Source organism: Anomaloglossus baeobatrachus, chromosome 2, assembly GCF_048569485.1.
Source record: "Anomaloglossus baeobatrachus isolate aAnoBae1 chromosome 2, aAnoBae1.hap1, whole genome shotgun sequence".
Taxonomy (NCBI): Eukaryota; Metazoa; Chordata; class Amphibia; order Anura; family Aromobatidae; genus Anomaloglossus; species Anomaloglossus baeobatrachus.
Genome location: NC_134354.1, coordinates 725,443,683 through 725,467,608, shown reverse-complemented (window position 1 = coordinate 725,467,608; position 23,926 = coordinate 725,443,683). Strand labels below are relative to the sequence as shown.

At 47.7% G+C, this 23,926-nt stretch overlaps 1 protein-coding gene across 1 annotated transcript in view; it reads right to left on the bottom strand.

Annotated features, from left to right (window-relative positions):
* The window catches only part of SLC7A1 (solute carrier family 7 member 1), a 92,157-nt gene that overhangs the window by 22,553 nt on the left and 45,678 nt on the right, over nucleotides 1-23,926 (bottom strand). Inside the window, exons 5-8 of the mRNA XM_075337359.1 lie at nucleotides 21,766-21,893; nucleotides 21,462-21,684; nucleotides 17,317-17,456; nucleotides 7,331-7,433 (exon numbers count right to left, since the gene is read on the bottom strand). Of these exons, the coding sequence (XP_075193474.1) occupies nucleotides 7,331-7,433; nucleotides 17,317-17,456; nucleotides 21,462-21,684; nucleotides 21,766-21,893 (594 nt within the window). The remainder of the gene's footprint in view (nucleotides 1-7,330; nucleotides 7,434-17,316; nucleotides 17,457-21,461; nucleotides 21,685-21,765; nucleotides 21,894-23,926) is intronic.

Below are 23,926 nucleotides of genomic sequence, written 5' to 3'. Positions count from 1 at the left end.
ATAGAACAGACATTTATAGGACATTTCATAACTTTCCCAAATTCCTATGAAAACATATTCAGCACATTCTGCATTGCACTCCTGTCCCCAATTTATTATATATTTTAGGAGTCTGAGTCGGTGCATTTTATACCGACTCCGACTCCACCAAAATGAGCTCCGACTCCGACTCCACAGCCCTGCACTGTATATCTAAAACAGCTGTGAATTTTGGGTTTACTTTTGTAACAAGCAATTTCCCATACCAAAAATACCTAAATGAACAAAAAAAAAAAAAAAAAAGAGTCAAGAAACAAAAAACTAAACTATTGTCTATTGGACAGGTCATATTTTAATAATATTTCTAAACTAACATTTGATGTAGCAATGGCTAGCCCCACAATTTTGTCTGTAACTAGTCTAAAATTAATGTCCGTGATAAGACAAACATTTTTTTTTTCTAATTTTCTCTTTTAGACAGTGCCTTCTCTTCCATGGGCACTGTCTGGCAATAAATGAAGGGAATTTTGTTTACTTACCGTAAATTCCTTTTCTTCTAGCTCCAATTGGGAGACCCAGACAATTGGGTGTATAGCTACTGCCTCCGGAGGCCACACAAAGCACTACACTTAAAAGTGTAAAGCCCCTCCCCTTCTGCCTATACACCCCCCGTGGGATCACGGGCTCCTCAGTTTTAGCGCAAGAGCAAGAAGGAGGAAAGCCAATAACTGGTTTAAAAACAAATTCGATCCGAAGAAACATCGGAGAACTGAAACCATTCAACATGAACAACATGTGTACCCGAAAAAACAAAAATCCCTAAGAAAACAGGGCGGGTGCTGGGTCTCCCAATTGGAGCTAGAAGAAAAGGAATTTACGGTAAGTAAACAAAATTCCCTTCTTTGTCGCTCCTAATTGGGAGACCCAGACAATTGGGACGTCCAAAAGCAGTCCCTGGGTGGGTAAAATAACACCTCGTGATAGGGCCGTAAAAACAGCCCTTTCCTACAGGTGGGCAACCGCCGCCTGAAGGACTTGTCTACCTAGGCTGGCGTCCGCCGAAGCGTAGGTATGCACCTGATAATGCTTGGTAAAAGTGTGCAGACTCGACCAGGTAGCCGCCTGGCACACCTGCTGAGCCGTAGCCTGGTGCCGTAATGCCCAGGACGCACCCACGGCTCTGGTAGAATGGGCCTTCAGCCCTGAGGGAACCGGAATCCCAGCAGAACGGTAGGCTTCAAGAATTGGTTCCTTGATCCACCGAGCCAGGGTGGATTTGGAAGCTTGCGACCCTTTACGCTGACCAGCGACAAGGACAAAGAGTGCATCCGAGCGGCGCAGAGGCGCCGTGCGGGAAATGTAGATTCTGAGTGCTCTCACCAGATCCGACAAATGCAAATCCTTTTCACATTGATGAACTGGATGAGGACACAAAGAAGGTAAGACGATATCCTGATTGAGATGAAAGGGGGATACCACCTTAGGGAGAAACTCCGGAATCGGGCGCAGAACCACCTGGTCCTGGTGAAACACCAGAAAGGGAGATTTGCATGACAGCGCTGCTAGCTCGGACACTCTCCGAAGAGACGTGACCGCTACTAGAAAAGCCACTTTCTGTGAAAGGCGAGAAAGGGAAACATCCCTCATAGGCTCGAAAGGCGGCTTCTGGAGAGCAATTAGAACCCTGTTCAGATCCCAGGGCTCTAACGGCCGCTTGTAAGGAGGGACGATATGACAAACCCCTTGCAGGAACGTGCGTACCTGAGGAAGTCGTGCTAGGCGTTTCTGAAAAAATACAGATAGCGCTGAGACTTGTCCTTTAAGGGAGCCTAGCGACAAACCTTTTTCCAAACCGGATTGCAGGAAGGAAAGAAGAGTAGGCAATGCAAATGGCCAGGGAGAAACTCCCTGAGCAGAGCACCAAGATAAGAATATCTTCCACGTCCTGTGGTAGATCTTGGCGGAGGATGGTTTTCTAGCCTGTCTCATGGTGGCAATGACCTCTTGAGATAATCCTGAAGACGCTAGGATCCAGGACTCAATGGCCACACAGTCAGGTTCAGGGCCGCAGAATTCCGATGGAAAAACGGCCCTTGGGACAACAAGTCTGGTCGGTCTGGTAGTGCCCACGGTTGGCCTACCGTGAGGTGCCACAGATCCGGGTACCACGACCTCCTCGGCCAGTCTGGAGCGACGAGGATGGCGCGGCGGCAGTCGGCCCTTATCTTGCGCAGCACTCTGGGCAACAGTGAACGAGGTGGGAACACATAAGGTAGCCGGAACTGCGACCAATCTTGAACTAAGGCGTCCGCCGCCAGAGCTCGGTGATCGTGAGACCGTGCCATGAAAGCTGGGACCTTGTTGTTGTGCCGGGACGCCATTAGGTCGACGTCCGGCATCCCCCAGCGGCGACAGATCTCCTGAAACACGTCCGGGTGAAGAGACCATTCCCCTGCGTCCATACCCTGGCGACTGAGGAAGTCTGCTTCCCAGTTTTCCACGCCTGGGATGTGAACTGCGGATATGGTGGATGCCATGTCTTCCACCCACGTCAGAATCCGCCGAACTTCCTGGAAGGCTTGCCGACTGCGTGTTCCTCCTTGGTGGTTGATGTATGCCACCGCTGTGGAGTTGTCCGACTGAATTCGGATCTGCTTGCCTTCCAGCCACTGCTGGAAGGCTTGTAGGGCAAGATACACTGCTCTGATTTCCAGAACATTGATCTGAAGGGTGGACTCTTGCTGAGTCCTCGTACCTTGAGCCCTGTGGTGGAGAAAAACTGCTCCCCACCCTGAAAGACTCGCGTCTGTCGTAACCACCGCCCAGGATGGGGGTAGAAAGGACTTTCCTTTTGACAATGAGGTGGGAAGAAGCCACCACCGAAGAGATTCCTTGGCCGCCTGAGAAAGGGAGACGTTCCTGTCGAGGGACGTCGACTTCCCGTCCCATTGGCGGAGAATGTCCCATTGTAGTGGACGCAGATGAAACTGCGCGAAAGGGACTGCTTCCATTGTTGCTACCATCTTCCCTAGGAAGTGCATGAGGCGTCTCAAGGGGTGTGACTGGCCTTGAAGGAGAGATTGCACCCCTGTCTGTAGTGAACGCTGTTTGTCCAGCGGAAGCTTCACTATCGCTGAGAGAGTATGAAACTCCATGCCAAGGTATGTTAGCGATTGGGTCGGGGTCAGATTTGACTTTGAAAAGTTGATGATCCACCCGAAACTCTGGAGAGTCTCCAGCGCAACGTTCAGGCTGTGTTGGCATGCCTCTTGAGAGGGTGCCTTGACAAGTAGATCGTCCAAATACGGGATCACAGAGTGACCTTGAGAGTGCAGGACTGCTACTACTGCTGCCATGACCTTGGTGAAGACCCTTGGGGCTGTCGCCAGCCCGAAAGGCAGAGCTACGAACTGAAGGTGTTCGTCTCCTATAACGAAGCGTAGAAAACGCTGGTGCTCTGGAGCAATCGGCACGTGGAGATAAGCATCCTTGATGTCTATTGATGCTAGGAAATCTCCTTGAGACATTGAGGCGATGACGGAGCGGAGGGATTCCATCCGGAACCGCCTGGTTTTCACGTGCTTGTTGAGCAGTTTTAGATCCAGAACGGGACGGAAAGACCCGTCCTTTTTTGGCACCACAAACAAATTGGAGTAAAAACCGTGACCTTGCTCCTGAAGAGGAACAGGGGTCACCACTCCTTCTGCCTTTAGAGTGCCCACCGCTTGCAGAAGAGCATCGGCTCGGTCGGGAGGTGGAGAAGTTCTGAAGAATCGAGTTGGAGGACGAGAACTGAACTCTATCCTGTACCCGTGAGACAGAATGTCTCTCACCCAACGGTCTTTGACCTGTGGCAGCCAAATGTCGCCAAAGCGGGAGAGCCTGCCACCGACCGAGGATGCGGAGAGAGGAGGCCGAAAGTCATGAGGAAGCCGCCTTGGTAGCGGGTCTTCCGGCTGTCTTTTTTGGGCGTGACTGAGCCCGCCAAGAATCTGAGCTCCTCTGATCCTTTTGAGTCCTTTTGGACGAGGAGAATTGGGACCTGCCCGAGCCTCGAAAGGACCGAAACCCCGACTGTCCCCTCCTCTGTTGGGGTTTGTTTTGTCTGGGCTGAGGTAAGGATGAATCCTTACCCTTGGACTGTTTAATGATTTCATCCAAACGCTCACCAAACAGTCGGTCACCAGAAAATGGCAAACTGGTTAAGCACTTTTTGGAAGCAGAATTTGCCTTCCATTCCCTTAACCACAAGGCTCTGCGTAAAACCACGGAGTTGGCGGACGCCACTGCCGTACGGCTCGTAGAGTCCAGGACAGCATTAATCGCGTAAGACGCAAATGCAGACAATTGAGAGGTTAAGGATGCCACCTGCGGAACAGATGTACGTGTGACCGTGTCAATCTGTGTAAGACCAGCTGAAATAGCTTGGAGTGCCCATACGGCTGCGAATGCTGGAGCAAACGACGCGCCGATAGCTTCATAGATGGATTTCAACCAGAGCTCCATCTGTCTGTCAGTGGCATCTTTAAGTGCAGCCCCATCTTCCACTGCAACTATGGATCTAGCCGCAAGCCTGGAGATTGGAGGATCCACCTTGGGACACTGGGTCCAGCCCTTGACCACGTCAGGGGGAAAGGGATAACGTGTATCCTTAAGCCGTTTGGAGAAACGCTTATCTGGATAAGCGTGGTGTTTCTGGACTGCCTCTCTAAAGTCAGAGTGGTCCAGAAAGTACTTAATTTACGCTTGGGATACCTGAAATGGAATTACTCCTGCTGTGAAGCTGACTCCTCCACTGGAGGAGCTGGGGGAGAAATATCCAACATTCTATTGATGGACGCTATAAGATCATTCACTATGGCGTCACCATCAGGAGTATCCAGATTGAGAGCGGTCTCAGGATCAGAATCCTGATCAGCTACCTCCGCCTCATCATACAGAGAGTCCTCCTGCTGGGACCCTGACCAGTGTGATGAAGTCGAGGGCCGCTCATAGCGAGCTCGCTTAGGCTGTCTGGGACTGTCGTCCGTGTCAGAGCCTTCACCCTGGGATGCATGGGACACCCCCGGAGCCCAGAGCTGTTCCAACTGAGGGGGACCAGGGAGCAATGATTCAACAGTGCCCATGGTCTGAGTTACTGGTCTAGACTGCAAAGTGTCTAGAATTTTAGCCATAGTCACAGACAATCTATCAGCAAAAACTGCAAACTCCGTCCCCGTCACCTGGACAGTATTCACAGGTGGTTCTCCCTGGGTCACCTCTAGCAGAGGCCCCGGCCGAGCAAGTGCCACAGGGGCCGAGCACTGCACACAATGGGGGTCAGTGGAACCTGCCGGTAGAGTAGCCTCACATGCGGTACAAGCAGCATAGAAAGCCTGTGCCTTGGCACCCTTGCTTTTTGCGGATGACATGCTGTTGTCTCCTCTGAGCAATCTAGGAGGGTATATAGCCAAAAATCACCAGCGACCGTACAATGCAATGTATAGCATGTAAGCATAAAAATACAAATGTACACTTCGGCACTAGTGGGGTCAGCACCAGAGGTGCCGCTTACCGCCCGCTCAAACGCGGGTGTGTGGTCGCCAGAATCCCGTGTCTGGGTCTCCCAGAACTTGTCTCCCCTCTCCAGCTCAGACTGCACACAGGAATGGCTGCCGGCGTTCTGTGAAGAGGGGCGGACCGTGGGCGTGCCTCAGACAAAGTGCGGGAAACTGGCGTCCCACTGTGCCCAGTGTGAGGGCTGGAGTATGTAAAGTAGACTCCAGCCCTCGGCGCTGACGTTCTGTACAGCGTCCCGCCCTTCCCCTGACTGGCAGGCCTGGGGGCGGGAACGAAACTAGGCCGCAAAAGTCGGGGACTCGAGTAATAAGCGCGGCCGTCATATATGCACGGCCAGCGCGGAAGTCCCCGGCGCACCACAAGTCCCAGCCGCGCCGCAGCGTGAACTGACAGCAGCGGCCGGCGCGGCAGTTCCCAATACATTGACTCACTCAGCAGAGCTGTAGCTAGTAATGGCACAAGCGCGCAGCGCTGTTGTCCCCGGCGCACTAACACACCCAGCAATGCTGCAGTGTGTCTGCGCGCGGTCTGTACGGGGACACAGAGTACCTTGACGTAGCAGGGCCCTGTCCCTGACGATACTCAGCTCCATATCCAGCAGAATCCCCAGGGGCTGTGGATGGAGCACGGTCTCAGTGCCTGAAGACCGGTAAAATCCCACTTCACCCAGAGCCCTAAGGGGGATGGGGAAGGAAGCAGCATGTGGGCTCCAGCCTCCGTACCCGCAATGGGTACCTCAACCTTAACAAACACCGCCGACAAAAGTGGGGTGAGAAGGGAGCATGCTGGGGGCCCTAGTATGGGCCCTCTTTTCTTCCATCCGACATAGTCAGCAGCTGCTGCTGACTAAACAGTGGAGCTATGCGTGGATGTCTGACCTCCTTCGCACAAAGCATGAAAACTGAGGAGCCCGTGATCCCACGGGGGGTGTATAGGCAGAAGGGGAGGGGCTTTACACTTTTAAGTGTAGTGCTTTGTGTGGCCTCCGGAGGCAGTAGCTATACACCCAATTGTCTGGGTCTCCCAATTAGGAGCGACAAAGAAATACAGTGAGTGAAATAAGCATTGAACACATCGCCAATTTTACACCTTCGGATAACGGCCCCAACAGTGCTCACTGGAGTCTTCAGTAGTTTGGAAAATTCTTCTGTAACCAATACAATCAGTATTTGTTTTGCAACAGCTCACTGGTTTTACCCATCGTGATATGTATCTTGTGTGGCACCTTTTCATGGGCCAGCAGTTGAACTAGCTGATATTATTTTTCACCAAGTGGCAGGATTGTCAATAGCACCTTTAGAAAAATATTTACTGAGAAAATTGGTGAAGTGTTCAATACTTTCACCTGCTGTTATGCACATTATATATTATATATATATATATTATATATATATATATATATATACATACATATATACATATATATACATATATATACATATATATATATATATATATATACACACACATATATATACATATACACACACACACACACATACATATACACACACATACATATACACACACATACATACATATACACACACACACATACATATACACACACACACATACATATACACACACATACATACATATACACACACATACATACATATACACACACATACACATATATATACACACACATACACATATATATATATACACACATACACATATATATATATATACACACACATACACATATATATATATATATATATATATATATATACACATACATACATACACACAAACACACACACGATATATATTTGAAGATTACCTTAAAACCAGCACACAGGCGGCCACCAGCGAGTATGCCAGAAGTGTCCCAATAGACATTAAATCCACCAAGTCTTTTAAATCGAACAAGAAAGCCATCAAAGCTAAAATAGATGAAAATAAGTTATTTTTGATGAGGGGGGAGGAAATTATTACACCTTTAGAACATAGTAAATCATCATACAAAGACCCAGGTTCCTACCATAATTTCTCTTTTCTCATTTTATTTTGAGGCACTGAAGACTTACTCTAATATTAGCACAAAATATCAAGATTAGTAAAAGGACCAGAATACCATGAGCTTCCTCATCAGAATGACTATGAATACCAACATACAAAGAAACTCAGCCAAGTTTCACACTGTAATGCCCAAATAGGAGGTGTAGTACATTAGGCAATACTAAAAATATCTCTTGGACGGCTGGTCACATTCTAGGATCCCCAATCCTTTAAAAGCCTCTTGTAATTTACAACCAGTGTCCTCCAGCTACTTTACGATCATATTAAATCATGTGGAAAGCCAGGCCGAGTGTGCACCTGACTGAAAGCAAATTGCTCTATAGGGATTATATCAAGAGAAAAATATCTATAAAGGCCGGGTCACACGTCTGACATTCATAGTCTAAGGGGTACTTTGCACACTGCGACATCGCTACTGCGATATCGTCGGGGTCAAATCGAAAGGGACACACATCCGGCGCCAGTAACGTCGTTGCAACGTGTAAAGCCTAGATGCGCCGATAAACGTTCGCAAAAGCGTCGTAAATCGGTGATCTGTGTAGTGTCGGACATTTTCATAATGTCGCACCGATAGGAGATACGATGTTGTTCCTCATTCCTGCGGCAGCACACAATCGCTGTGTGAAGCCGCAGGAGCAAGGAACATCTCCTTACCTGCCTCCACCGCCAATGCGGAAGGAAGGAGGTGGGCGGGATGTTTACGTCCAGCTCATCTCCGCCCCTCTCCGCTTCTATTGGCCGCCTGCCATGTGATGTCGCTGTGACGCTGTACGACCCACCCCCTCAGAAAGGAGGCGGGCCGCTAGCCACAGCAACGTCGCAGGGCAGGCAAGTGCGTGTGAAGCTGCCGTAGCGATAATGTTCGCTACGGCAGCTATCACAAGATATCGCATGTGCGACGGGGGTGGGGACTATCGCGCTCGGCATCGCAAGCATATCGGCTAGCGATGTCGCAGTGTGCAAAGTACCCCTAAGTGTGAACCTTGATATACAGACTGGCCAAAAGTCTAAAAACCCATGGCCAGGCCAGACGTCATGGTCCATACCATGAATGTTGCATATGTGAAACCAGTCTAATAAAGACATAAAATACACAAATTTTTAAAAAAATAATTTTCCCATCCCAGCATCTAACAAAAATTGGCAACATGCAGAAAATCCTAAATTTTTCCTAATTTATTTTTTTAGGTCCTCTATATTATGGACTCATACAAAGCATATAATATTAGAGTTTATTGGAAGTTATAGGCCCAAATAATAGGTTTGTGCACTTCCGATTTTCGATGACCGTTTTAGCTAGCGATGGTGAGCATTGAACTGTTTGAATGCTCGTTACTCGATTCGAGCTGGTTAGAGGCTGGAATGAGCTTGACACGAGTAGAGTATTATGGAAAGTCAATGATTGGTCTGTTTGGGTGTCCACCCACATACAGCCAGCCATAAACAGAGCATTTCTGCTGGGAGGGCAGGTTTTTGGGTGTTTTTTGGTCACACTACGTCCGAGAACGTAGCTTTATTCACTGGGTGAGCCATTCAGAGACTGTGCATATATGATATATGCATATAGATCTATGCAGTGAAGAGAACTCTTGTGTCGTGGTCGTTTTTTCACGGATGAAATATCCAAGCATCTGCGATACTCGGCCAAGCACCACGAGTACCCCAATGCGCGATCAAGTAACAAGCAGCGCCGAGCACCAGTTACTGCATTTCCAAATAAAATGATTCAAGGGAAGATTAGATGAAGTGCCTATGGGTCTGTAATATGGACTTGTAGGGACCCCGGAGCCCCACTGTACTGACTCTATGCAGCACTTAATTCTGGGAGCCATGTGCTGCATGAGGCATAGACATATGTTCCCACAGGTGTTTTTTTTTTTTTTCTTATTCTGGAGTTTCCCACTTGAATTTCTGTAAGGAAAATCTACAGCATATTACAGTTGATTTTATCAAATATCATCCACATGCTGGAAAAAAAAAAAAAAAAAAAAAAATCTGTGCTGACATTAACCTGCGGATTATAGTTCATCTGCATCTTCATGTTACACATATCAGCTCTTTTAGTGTGGTGATGAAATCCACAGTAAATGCTCATCACAATCCCAATATAATACATGTGGATTTAGCCACAAACATTTTTTTGTTACCACATCCCTTGCGGACTTGCTCTACTTTCCCATGAGCCAAAAAAACCAACAATTTTTTTGTCTGGATGTACTGGATAGAAAATATACTGTGATTTATTGGTGCAGTAATAATGTACACTGTGTGCAGAATTATTAGGCAAATGAGTATTTTGATCACATGATAATTTTTATACATGTTGTCCTACTCCAAGCTGTATAGGCTGAGAGCCAACTACCAATTAAGTAAATCAGGTGATGTGCATCTCTGTAATGAGGAGGGGTGCGGTGTAATGACATCAACACCCTATATAAGGTGTGCTTAATAATTCGGCAACTTCCTTTCCTTTGGCAAAATGGGTCAGAAGAGAGATTTGATGGGCTCTGAAAAGTCCAAAATTGTGAGATGTCTTGCAGAGAGATGCAGCAGTCTTGAAATTGCCAAACTTTTGAAGCGTCATCACCGAACAATCAAGGGTTTCCTGGTAAATAACTAACAGGGTCGTGAGAAGAGTGTTGGGCAAAAAAGGCGCAAAATAACTGCCCATGAATTGAGGAAAATCAAGTGTGAAGCTGCCAAGATGCCATTTGCCACCAGTTTGGCCATATTTCAGAGCTGCAACGTTACTGAAGTATCAAAAAGCACAAGGTGTGCCATACTCAGGGACATGGCCAAGGTAAGGCCAGTAAAGGTCTAAAAGATGAAAAAATAATGACATGTCCTCCTTGTTCACCTGATCTGAACCCCATAGAGAACCTGTGGTCCCTCATAAAATGTGAGATCTACAGGAAGGGAAAACAGTGTCTGGAGGCTGTGGTGGCTGCTGCCCGCAATGTTGATCGTAAACAGATCAAGCAGCTGACAATGTATGGATGGTAGGCTGTGGAGTGTCATCATAAAGAAAGGTGGCTATATTGGCCACTAACTTGGGGGGCGGGGGGGGGGGGGGTTGTTTTTGCATGTCAAATGTTTATTTCTAAATTTTGTGCAGTTATTGTAGTTTACCTGGTGAAAATAAACAAGTGAGATGGGAATATATTTGGATTTTATTAAGTTGCCTAATAATTCTGCACAGTAATAGTTACCTGCACAAACAGATATCCGCCAAAGATAGCCAAATCTAAAAAAAACCACTCCAACTTCCAAAAAATATTAAGCTTTGATATTTATGAGCCTTCTGGGTTGAGAACATCATTGTTGATCAATAATAAAAAAAAATCCTCTAAAGAAGGGAATTTTGTTTACTTACCGTAAATTCCTTTTCTTCTAGCTCTAATTGGGAGACCCAGACAATTGGGTGTATAGGCTATGCCTCCGGAGGCCGCACAAAGTATTACACTCAAAAGTGTTAAGCCCCTCCCCTTCTGCCTATACACCCCCCGTGCTCCCACGGGCTCCTCAGTTTTGGTGCAAAAGCAAGAAGGAGGAAAAAGAATTATAAACTGGTTTAAAGAAACTTCAATCCGAAGGAATATCGGAGAACTGAAACCATTCAACATGAACATGTGTACACAAAAAAACAGGGGCGGGTGCTGGGTCTCCCAATTAGAGCTAGAAGAAAAGGAATTTACGGTAAGTAAACAAAATTCCCTTCTTCTTTGTCGCTCTATTGGGAGACCCAGACAATTGGGACGTCCAAAAGCAGTCCCTGGGTGGGTAAAATAATACCTCGTAAGAGAGCCGTAAAACGGCCCTTTCCTACAGGTGGGCAACCGCCGCCTGAAGGACTCGTCTACCTAGGCTGGCATCCGCCGAAGCATAGGTATGCACCTGATAGTGTTTCGTGAAAGTGTGCAGGCTCGACCAGGTAGCCGCCTGACACACCTGCTGAGCCGCAGCCTGGTGCCTCAAAGCCCAGGACGCGCCCACGGCTCTGGTAGAATGGGCCCTCAGCCCTGATGGAACCGGAAGCCCAGCCGAACGGTAAGCTTCGATAATTGGCTCCTTGATCCACCGAGCCAGGGTTGATTTGGAAACCTGTGACCCTTTACGCTGGCCAGCGACAAGGACAAAGAGTGCATCCGAGCGGCGCAAGGGCGCCGTACGAGAAATGTAGAGTCTGAGTGCTCTCACCAAATCTAACAAGTGCCAATCCTTTTCACATTGGTGAACTGGATGAGGATAAAAAGAAGGTAAGGAGATATCCTGATTGAGATGAAAGGAGGATACCACCTTAGGGAGAAAATCCGGAACCGGACGTAGAACCACCTTGTCCTGGTGAAACACCAGGAAAGGGGCTTTGCACGACAATGCTGCTAGCTCAGACACTCTTCCGAAGAGAAGTGACTGCTACTAGAAAAAACCACTTTCTGCGAAAGTTGTGAGAGGGAAATATCTCTCATTGGCTCGAATGGTGGTTTCTGAAGAACCATCAGAACCCTGTTTAGATCCCAGGGTTCTAACAGCCTCTTGTAAGGTGGAACGATGTGACAAACCCCCTGCAGGAACGTGCGTACCTGTGGAAGCCTGGCTAGGCGCTTCTGGAACAACACAGAGAACGCTGAGACTTGTCCCTTAAGGGAGCCGAGCGACAAACCCTTTTCCAGTCCAGATTGAAAGAAGGACAGAAAAGTGGGCAAGGCAAAAGGCCAGGGAGAAAAAACCCTGAGCAGAGCACCACGACAGGAAAATTTTCCACGTCCTGTGGTAGATCTTGGCGGACGTTGGTTTCCTAGCCTGTCTCATAGTGGCAAAGACGTCTTGAGATAACCCTGAAGACGCTAGGGTCCAGGACTCAATGGCCACACAGTCAGGTTGAGGGCCGCAGAATTCAGATGGAAAAAACGGCCCTCGAGATAGCAAGTCTGTTTGGTCTGGTAGTGTCCACGGTCGGCCGACCGTGAGATGCCACAGATCCGGGTACCACGACCACCTTGGCCAGTCTGGAGCGACGAGGATGGCGCGGCGGCAGTCGGTCCTGATCTTGCGTAACACTCTGGGCAACAGTGCCAGCGGAGGAAACACATAAGGGAGCTGAAACTGCGACCAATCCTGAACTAAGGCGTCTGCCGCCAGAGCTCTGGGATCTTGAGACCGTGCCATGAACATTGGTACCTTGTTGTTGTGCCGGGACGCCATGAGGTCGACGTCCGGCACCCCCCAGCAGCAACAGATCTCCTGAAACACGTCCGGGTGAAGGGACCATTCCCCTGCGTCCATGCCCTGGCAACTGAAATAATCTGCTTCCCAGTTTTCCACGCCTGGGATGTGAACTGCGGATATGGTGGATGCCGTGGCTTCCACCCACATCAAAATCCGCCGGACTTCCTGGAAGGCTTGCCGGCTGCGTGTGTCGCCTTGGTGGTTGAAGTATGCCACCGCTGTGGAATTGTCCGACTGAATTCGGATCTGCTTGCCCTCCAGCCACTGCTGGAACGCTTTCTGGGCAAGATACACTGCCCGTATGTCCAGCACGTTGATCTGAAGCGAGGACTCTTGCTGGGTCCACGTACCCTGAGCCCTGTGGTGGAGAAAAACCGCTCCCCACCCTGACAGACTCGCGTCTGTCGTGACTACTTCCCAGGATGGGGGTAGGAAGGATATCCCCTTCGATAATGAAGTGGGAAGGAGCCACCACCGAAGGGAAGCTTTGGTCGCCTGAGAGAGGGAGACGGTCCTGTCGAGGGACGTCGGCTTCCTGTCCCATTTGCGTAGGATGTCCCATTGAAGGGGACACAGGTGAAACTGCGCGAAAGGGACTGCCTCCATTGCTGCCGCCATCTTCCCCAGGAAGTGCATGAGGCGCCTCAAGGAGTGTGACTGGCCTTGAAGGAGAGATTGTACCCCTTTCTGTAGTGACTACTGCTTGATCAGCGGAAGCTTCACTATCGCTGAGAGCGTATGAAACTCCATGCCAAGATATGTCAGCGATTGGGCCGGTGTCAGATTTGACTTTGTAAAATTGATGATCCACCCGACACCCTGGAGAGTCTCCAGGGAAGCGTCGAGGCTGCGTTGGCATGCCTCTTGAGAGGGTGCCTTGATCAGTATCCAAGTACGGGATCACCGAATGACCCTGAGAGTGGAGGACCGCTACTACAGTAGCCATAACCTTGGTAAAAACCCGTGGGGCTGTTGCCAGGCCGAACGGCAGTGCCATGAACTGCAGGTGTTCATTTCCTATGGCGAAGCGCAAGAAGCGCTGGTGCTCTGGAGCAATCGGTACGTGGAGATAAGCATCTTTGATATCGATCGACGCAAGGAAATCTCCTTGGGACATTGAGGCGATGACGGAGCGGGGGGATTCCATCCTGAACCGTCTGGTTTTTTACATGTTTGTTGAGCAGTTTCAGGTCCAGGACCGGGCGGAAAGACCCGTCCTCCTTTGGGACCACAAACAAGTTGGAGAAAAAACCGTGGCTCAGTTGCTGAAGAGGAACCGGGATCACCACTCCTTCTGCCTTCAGAGTGCGCAGCGCCTGCAGAAGAGCCTTGGCTCGCTAGTGAGGCGGGGATGACCTGAAGAATCGAGTCGGGGGACGAGAGGTGAACTCTATCTTGTAACCGTGAGACAGAATGTCTCTCACCCAGCGGTCTTTTATTTGTGGCAGCCAGGTGTCGCAAAAGCGGGAAAGCCTGCCACCGACCGCGGATGCTACTAGAGGAGGTCGAAAGTCATGAGGAAGCCGCTTTGTTAGTGGCGCCTCCGGTGGCCTTTTAAGGACGTGACTTAGACCGCCATGCATCAGAGTTCCTTTGTACTTTCTGAGACCTTTTGGACGAGGAGAATTGGGACCTGCCCGCGCCCTGAAAGGACCGAAACCTCGACTGCCCTCTCCTCCGTTGGAGTATGTCCTGTTTGGACTGGGGTAAGGATGTATCCTTTCCCTTGGATTGTTTGATGATTTCATCCAGACGCTCGCCAAACAGCCTGTCGCCAGAAATTGGCAAACTGGTTAAGCGCTTTTTGGAAGCAGAATCTGCCTTCCATTCCCGTAGCCACAAGGCCCTGCGGAGTACCACCGAATTGGCGGCCGCGACCGCCGTACGGCTCGCAGAGTCCAGGACAGCAATAATAGCGTAAGACGCAATTGCCGAGGTCTGGGTGGTAATGGATGCCACTTGTGGCGCGGCCGTGCATGTGGCTGCTTCAATTTGTGCTTGACCTGCTGAGATAGCTTGTAGCGCCCATACAGCTGCGAATGCTGGGGCAAAAGAAGCTCCGATAGCTTCATAGATGGATTTCAACCAGAGCTCCATCTGCCTGTCAGTGGCATCCTTGAGCGAGGCCCCGTCGTCCACTGCAAGAATGGATCTAGCCGCCAGTCTGGAGATTGGAGGATCCACTTTGGGACACTGAGTCCAACCTTTAACCACGTCAGGGGGAAAAGGATAACGTGTATCCTTAAGGCGCTTAGAAAAACGCTTATCTGGACAAGCATGATGATTCTGGACTGCCTCTCTGAAATCAGAGTGGTCTAGAAACATACTCTGTGTAAAAGAAGCTGACTCCTCCGCCGGAGGAGCTGAGGGAGAAATATCCAGCATTTGATCGATGGACGCAATAAGAACATTCAGTATGGCGTCCCCGTCTGGAGTATTAAGATTGATAGCGCCCTCAGGATCAGAATCCTGATCAGCTGTCTCCGCATTATCACCAGAGATTCCCCCCGCTGAGACCCTGAACAATATGATGTCGAGGGAAATTCTAAGCGAGCCCGCTTAGTCGGTCTGGGGCTGGGGTTTAAGTCAGAACCCTCAGCCTGGGATGTATGAGATACCCCGGGAGGACATTGTTGGTCCAACTGAGGGGAGCCAGGGAACAATGATTCAACAGAGTCCCTTTGCTGAGATACCGGCCTGGACTGCAAGGCTTCTAGTATCTTAGCCATAGTCTCAGAGAGTTTTGCAAACTCCGTCCCCGTCACTAGGACAGTGTCAACAGGTGGCTCCCCCTGGGCCCCTCTTAGCAGAGGCCCTGGCTAAAGAAGTGTCACCGGGGCCGAACATGCACACAATGAGGGTTAATGGAACCTGCCGGCAGCTGGGTCGTACAAGCGCCGCAGGCAGCATAATAAGCCTGTGTTTTTGGCACCCCTGCCTTTTGTGGGCGCCATGCTATTGTTTTCCCTGAGTAACACACTAGGGTATATAGCCAGAATGAACTGTGCTCATACAGTGTAAAATATATACTAAAAACAAATAATGTATCAGTACACTACAGCACCATGAGGCTAGCACCACAGGTGCTGCTTACCATCCGCCTAAAGCGGTTATGAGGCCACCAGAGACCGTGTCTGGGTCTCTCAGGGTTTGTCCCTCTCTGCAGCGTCGTAGGAGCGGACAGGAAATGGCTGCGGCGTCCTGACGAGAGGAGGGAGCCGTGGGCGTAGCCGAGGTGCTCACACTGTGCACAGTGAGGGGGGTGGAGTATGGAAATCATATTCCAGCCCTCAGTGCTGCTCTTCCGTGCAGCGTCCCGCCCTTCCCCTGCCTGTCAGGGCTGAGGGCGGGAGAAAGGGAAACTAGGCCGCAAGCCAAGCCGGGGACTCGAGTATAAGCGTGGCCGCCGTAAAAGCGCGGCCAACGCCGAAGTCCCCGGCGAACTACAAGTCCCAGCCGCGCCGCAGTTTCCCATGGCAGCGGCGGTTAGCGCGGTAGCCCCTACATATAAACACACTCAGCGACGCTGAGTGTGTAATGGCACAGTTTAACCCGGTCCCCCGGTGCACTAGCACACCCAGCAAAGCTGAGGTGTTGCCGTGCGCGGTCCCCATAGGGATACAGAGTACCTTCACGTAGCAGGGCCATGTCCCTGAACGGTACCCGGCTCCTATCCAGCAGTCTCCACAGGAGTTGTGGATGAAGCACGGTCTCAGTGCCTGGAGACCGATAGGATCCCACTTCACCCAGAGCCCTGAGGGGGATGGGGAAGGAAAGCAGCATGTGGGCTCCAGCCTCCGTACCCGCAATGGATACCTCAACCTTAACAACACCGCCGACAAGAGTGGGGTGAGAAGGGAGCATGCTGGGGGCCCTATATGGGCCCACTTTTCTTCCAACCGACATAGTCAGCAGCTGCTGCTGACTAATTTGTGGAGCTGTGCTGTGCGTGTCTGACCTCCTTCGCACAAAGCAAAAAACTGAGGAGCCCGTGGGAGCACGGGGGGTGTATAGGCAGAAGGGGAGGGGCTTAACACTTTTGAGTGTAATACTTTGTGCGGCCTCCGGAGGCATAGCCTATACACCCAATTGTCTGGGTCTCCCAATAGAGCGACAAAGAAATACAACTTGGCTAATAATTCTGCACACGGTGTAGATGAGGTTTTTTTTTTTTGTTTTTTTTTTAAGAATCTCACGCACTCGCTGCAAAAAATGTGGAAATGTTAAATCCACAGCAGGGTAAATGTGAGTATTTTGCCTTCTGTGGATTCTATGGAATTACCATGGTGGCTGATGACAAGGGAACAACCCATAAGATTATACTAAAAATATCGGTAATGGAGGGTGTCATAAAGGAGTAACTGCAGACATCAAAAAAGCCCCCTGTATAATCTCCATATGAGATCACACTGGGAATGAAATATTATAAAAGAAGATTACCAGCTAGAACGTTATAGACATATCGGTGTAGTCGGGTGGCACGTTGTACCAGGGACTATGTACGTCCGCACATGACCGTACCTGCAACAGCTCCGGAGGAAATGGTGGCTATTACAGGAGTTTTGCTCTTTTCACTGACTCTGGCTAAAACTTTAAATAGCAGCCCATCATCTGCCATGGCATAAATCACCCGAGGCATGGGGAACATGGAACCGAGGAGGCTAGAATCAAACAGAAAAAGTTAAAAATATCAGTCCAAAAACCATTTCAACATTGGACATTGAGGTGATCACAGAAAAAAACAAAGATAGATGGAATGCCACAAAAAAAAAAAAAAAAAAAAAATTATATTATAATTTATATATACAGTGCCTACAAGTAGTCTTCAACCCCCTGCAGATTTAGCAGGTTTGATAAGATGCAAATAAGTTAGAGCCTGCAAACTTCAAACAAGAGCAGGATTTATTAACAGATGCATAAATCTTACAAACCAACAAGTTATGTTGCTCAGTTAAATTTTAATAAATTTTCAACATAAAAGTGTGGGGCAATTATTATTCAATACCTAGGTTTAATATTTTGTGGAATAACCCTTGTTTGCAATTACAGCTAATAATCGTCTTTTATAAGACCTGATCAGGCCGGCACAGGTCTCTGGAGTTATCTTGGCCCACTCCTCCATGCAGATCTTCTCCACGTTATCTAGGTTCTTTGGGTGTCTCATGTGGACTTTAATCTTGAGCTCCTTCCACAAGTTTTCAATTGGTTTAAGGTCAGGAGACTGACTAGGCCACTGCAACACCTTGATTTTTTCCCTCTTGAGCCAGGCCTTTGTTTTCTTGGCTGTGTGCTTTGGGTCGTTGTCTTGTTGGAAGATGAAATGACGACCCATCTTAAGATCCTTGATGGAGGAGCGGAGGTTCTTGGCCAAAATCTCCAGGTAGGCCGTGCTATCCATCTTCCCATGGATGCGGACCAGATGGCCAGGCCCCTTGGCTGAGAAACAGTCCCACAGCAGGATGCTGCCACCACCATGCTTGACTGTAGGGATGGTATTCTTGGGGTCGTATGCAGTGCTATCCAGTCTCCAAACGTCACATGTGTGGTTGGCACCAAAGATCTCGATCTTGGTCTCATCAGACCAGAGAACCTTGAACCAGTCTGTCTCAGAGTCCCCCATGTGATCATGAGCAAACTGTAGACGAGCCTTGACATGACGCTTTGAAAGTAAAAAGGTACCTTACGGGCTTCGTCTGGAACGGAGACCATTGTGGTGGAGTACGTTACTTGTGGTATTGACTGAAACCAATGTCCCCACTGCCATGATATCTTCCCGGAGCTCCTTCCTTGTTGTCCTTGGGTTAGCCTTGACTCTTCGGACAAGCCTGGCCTCGGCACGGGTGGAAACTTTCAAAGGCTGTCCAGGCCGTGGAAGGCTAACAGTAGTTCCATAAGCCTTCCACTTCCGGATGATGCTCCCAACAGTGGAGAGAGGTAGGCCCAACTCCTTGGAAAGGGTTTTGTACCCCTTGCCAGCCTTGTGACCCTCCACAATCTTGGCTCTGATGGCCTTGGAATGCTCCTTTGTCTTTCCCATGTTGACCAAGTATGAGTGCTGTTCACAAGTTTGGGCAGGGTCTTAATTAGTCAGAAAAGGCTGGAAAAAGAGATAATTAATCCAAACATGTGAAGCTCATTGTTCTTTGTGCCTGAAATACTTCTTAATACTTTAGGGGAACCAAACAGAATTCTGGTGGTTTGAGGGGGTTGAATAATAAATGACCCTCTGAATAAACTTTTCACAATTTAAAAAAAAGAAAAAAAAAAAAAAAAGAAGAAGAACATTCTTTTTTGCTGCAGTGCATTTCACACTTCCAGGCTGATCTACAGTCCAAATGTCACAATGCCAAGTTAATTCCGAATGTGTAAACCTGCTAAATCTGCAGGGGGTTGAATACTACTTGCAGGCACTGTAATATAAATAATATAATATTATATATATATATATATATATATATATATATATATATATATATATATATATATATATATATATATAAAATTTTTATAAATTTTTTAGAAAAAACTACACATAGCTACGAATCAAGGTCACATCCTGAGTCACAATAATTTTCTTCAACTAAACAATCTTATTATTTAATACTAAAAACATATAGCAGTTTTATCAGATACGCCCACGTCTTATAGGGGAGGATTAGAGAGGAGCAAATCAATTTGATCCTAATTTGGCAAAAATTTGATCTGCATCTCGCTAAACAAAGTGAATTTGAAACAATCTGCGACCTGCACAAATCACCTAAACTGGTCACCGCCATTTTTACATATTGCAGGAGATTGCATCAGCCAGAGAGGGATTGTATGGTCTCAGTCAAGGCCAGGTAGGCTTCTCTATAATAACTTTAAGTTACACATCATGTGGCATAGGCACACAATCAAAGGGGACTAGAATAGCCTGTATAAAAGCAGAAGGAAATGCAGCTGCTATTTAGGCTAAGACCGCACTTTGCGTTTCCACCTGCGTTTCAGCTGCTTTTTAGGTCCTTTTTGAACTCCACCTTTTTCATGCCAAAAGGCATGCGTTTTGATTTTACAGCAAAGTTAATGGCAAATGTTGATTTTCAGACCGCACTTTGCGTTTCTAAACGCTGCGTATAATTTGCATATTTTGTGGCAAAAACCATGCATTCAAAGAAGCAGTATGTCAATTGTTTTTGCCATTTCTGCAGCGTTTTGCTAACATTGAAGTCAATGAGAAATGTCAAAAAGCAGCAAACATCGAAATTCTAGCGTTTTACCTGCTTTTTAGGTGCAGAAACACTGCGTTTTTAACTTCAAAAACGCAAGCTTTTCACACATTAAAATAATGGAATAATGTCCCTTTACACACACACACACACACACACACACACTCCGACAAATTAGTGAAAATTTTGTTTTTATTGCGATTTTTGCAATAAATTTTATTAATACGCAATATTTTTAAGAAATTTAACAAAATTTCATTGTTAATTTATAGATATCTGTTTCTTATTTTTTTTCCAGTCTGTATGACTAATCTTTATTTAGCAGTGTCTTGATGTTCAAAACGCATCTGTCAAAACGCAAGGGGAAAAGCAGGTAAAAAGCGCTGAAAACTCATCTTAAACGCAGTAAATACGCATGTGTTTTCAGCGCTAAAGTTCTGAAAAAGGCAACTTTGGTCAAATCAATTAAGCCCGAAATGTGCGTTTAGAACTGCAAGTAGGAGAAAGCAAAGTGCGGTCTTAAGCCTTATGGTGAATTTGGAAACTGAGAGAATGTCACAGATCACAGTGACTTTCTCTCCTTATTTCTTGTTAAAAAGGGAACCTGTCAGGTCCTGTATGCACTCAGAACCAAGTGTGGTTTTGGATGCATATTTCTCATCCCTGCCTAACTGTCCCTGTATCTAGATTGCAGAGTAGAAAGAAGAACGGGTTTGAATACCGCGCCAAAACTACAGATTCACCGAAGATTTGGAAGAATCCCTTTATTCACACAGGTCTACGCGTTTCAGGGACATTTCTGTCCCCTTCATCAGGACAAATATAGGGATTCCCTATATTTGTCCTGATGAAGGGGACGGAAATGTCCCTGAAACGCGTAGACCTGCAACTAGTCTAACCAACGCCCTTGCAACTAGTCTCTGTGCTGATTAGCATATAATGAAGGATCTTTAGAAAAATACTTTTTCTAAAGATCTCTTTACCTATGCTACTAGATACAGGGACGGTTAGACAGGGATTAGCAATATTCACCCAGAACTCCTCGTGGTTCTGGGTGCATACAGGACCTGACAGGTTCCTTTTAAACTGTCTGTGGGAGGAACAGTATGGTTATAGTGCTGCTGGAAGTCAATCACATATGAAGGTCAGATATGGGCGGTTGGAGAGTTTCGAGTACTTTCAATTTGCGGCAAAATTTGGTAAAGCTCGCAAATTTGACTTTCGAAAGATTCACTCATCTCTCGGCCTCTACCATGGACTATGACTATATCAAGAAAGATCACAAAACAGCTTGACCGCCTACACTACCAGATTCTTTTCCAGTGGAATTAATAAAAGGGGTGGCAATCAGCCAAGAGGCCCTGATATTGGTGGGGCCAAAATAAAGAATGGGAACATTTTTTTAGATTTGGATTATTGCTATCTTCTAAGTGAACACTTTGTGCCAACTCCAAAACCTACCTGGTAGAAAGCGCACATAGAGATCCCACCGCAACAGCATATTTCGCACCAGCCCATCCCACGTAATTGAAGGCCACGGGCAGCGGACTATTTTTATCCAGAAGATAATAAGGCATCATGAGTGTGAGTGCTGCAGACACCCCAAAGTACGCCACAAAACAGATGAGGAGGGATGCGACAATGCCAATAGGAATCGCTTTCTGTGGATTCTTTACTTCTTCACCTAAAAAAGAAATAATACATTGTTACAAATCCAGGAACATTACACACAGAAATGTATTAATAAAGCAGCATACAGCCTTACCGGTGGTGGCAATGCAGTCAAAGCCAACAAAGGCATAGAAGCAGGTAGCAGCTCCAGAAAGGACTCCGGCAAAACCGTATGGCATAAATCCACCAGCACCATAATCCCAGGTGTTCCCCTCTGTAATACTAAAACGAGAAAAATACAATATACCTTGTGAGTGACTTCAATAGACAAATCCAGCTTGTTGTAATAAACTAAATCAAAAAGGCATAAAAAGGCAATGCAAGTAAGCAGGAATTATAGAGATTATAACAGTCAACGACCACCTTTACATTTTTGTGATTGTCCACCATTTTGATATATTTAGTTACTACACTGGTGTAGATCAATTTCACAGTATATCAGTAAAAGTCTGAATTCTGATTTACGGACTTCACAGTCCAATTTTCCTGCATCACAATAGCTTAAAATAGTAAAATCGTGAGTGTTTGCAGCCACCACTAGAGGGAGCTCAGCAGCTTACGGCATACAGGAGTTTTTATTTTTACTTGCTTTTGAAATTACACTGCCTCTAGTGGTGGCTTCAAGGACACCCAAGAATAATTTTTAAAGGAGCTTATACTTGAGGTATAAAAAAAAAAATAATATTTATAAAATGATGATACCATCAACATGACCCCGTTGCAGTCAAACACTGGCCTCCGCCATCTCATGGTGTAAATACAGGGCATGATGCCTACATGGTACTACCTATGCCCTCGAGCAGGGATGTACTCACTGCCATGGCCGGACTGCATACTCCCTTGCTTTCCTGGGGCTCTACACATGTTTTCCTTCTGCTCCCGATGCGCACGCGCTCCCCTCTTGAAGTACAAGCACACTAATGCCCAGAAGTGCCTCTCAGCCTATGGCTTAGACACACTAGGTACTTAAGGCATCCTGCCACTAGGAGAGGTGCCTGAGCAACATGGCAGTTAAAGGTCCTGCTTGCTAGCTAGTTGTCAGGTACTGCGTTATGATCCGGAACCATGGAAGATCACAATGTATCGTTGGCAAAAAGGTGACAAGAGCATTGGCAACTAATCTGGCCGCCATCCCCTTACTAACCACCAACACTATAACTAGCTATCCTAAAGGAAGGAAGGATGAATAACTCTGCCTCAGAGTAGACCCCCAAAGGTTTAGCAAGCCCCCCACATTAAAAAAAGACTACGGTGATATAGGAAAATACAATACAAAGATGGAGGATAGGTTTCGCAAAGGTGAGGCCCCACTAACTAAATAGGAAAGGATAGGAAAGGGGCTGATGGTGGCCAGAGAAAACCCCTACAAAAACTCAAATACCTGATAGTACAAAAAGGTCCTCAGATCGCTTGATCTGTACTCCGTCCTATATCAGGCGCTCTTTTCAAACCAATGAACAGAAAATCAGGAACAATTAAAATTCAAGAAGAAACAAACACATGGACTTATCCGAGCAAAACTCCAAATATAGCTGTAGGGAGCTTCCCAGCTAAGGGTACCTTCACACTTAGCGATGCAGCAGCGATCCGACCAGCGATCTGACCTGGTCAGGATCGCTGCTGCATCGCTACATGGTCGCTGGTGAGCTGTCAAACAGGCAGATCTCACCAGCGACCACTGAACAGCCCCCAGCCAGCAGCGACGTGCAAGCGACGCTGCGCTTGCACGGAGCCGCCGACTGGAAGCTGCGGAGACTGGTAACTAAGGTAAACATCGGGTATGGTTACCCGATGTTTACATTAGTTACCAGCGCTGTGTGCAGAGAGCAGGGAGCCGCGCACACTGAGCGCTGGCTCCTTGCTCTCCTAGCTGCTGTACACATCGGGTTAATTAACCCGATGTGTAATGCAGCTACATGTGCAGAGAGCAGGGAGCCGCGCACACTGCTTAGCGCTGGCTCCTTGCTCTCCTAGCTGCTATACACATCGGGTTAATTAACCCGATGTGTACAGCAGCTACATGTGCAGAGAGCCGGAGCCGGCAGCACAGGCAGCGTGAGAGCTGCGGAGGCTGGTAACTAAGGTAAATATCGGGTAACCACCTTGGTTACCCGATGTTTATCTTGGTTACAAGCTTACCTCAGCTGTCAGACGCCGGCTCCTGCTCCCTGCTCGCTTCATTTGTCGCTCTCTCGCTGTCACACACAGCGATCTGTGTGTCACAGCGGGAGAGCGGCTTTGAAGAAAACGAACCA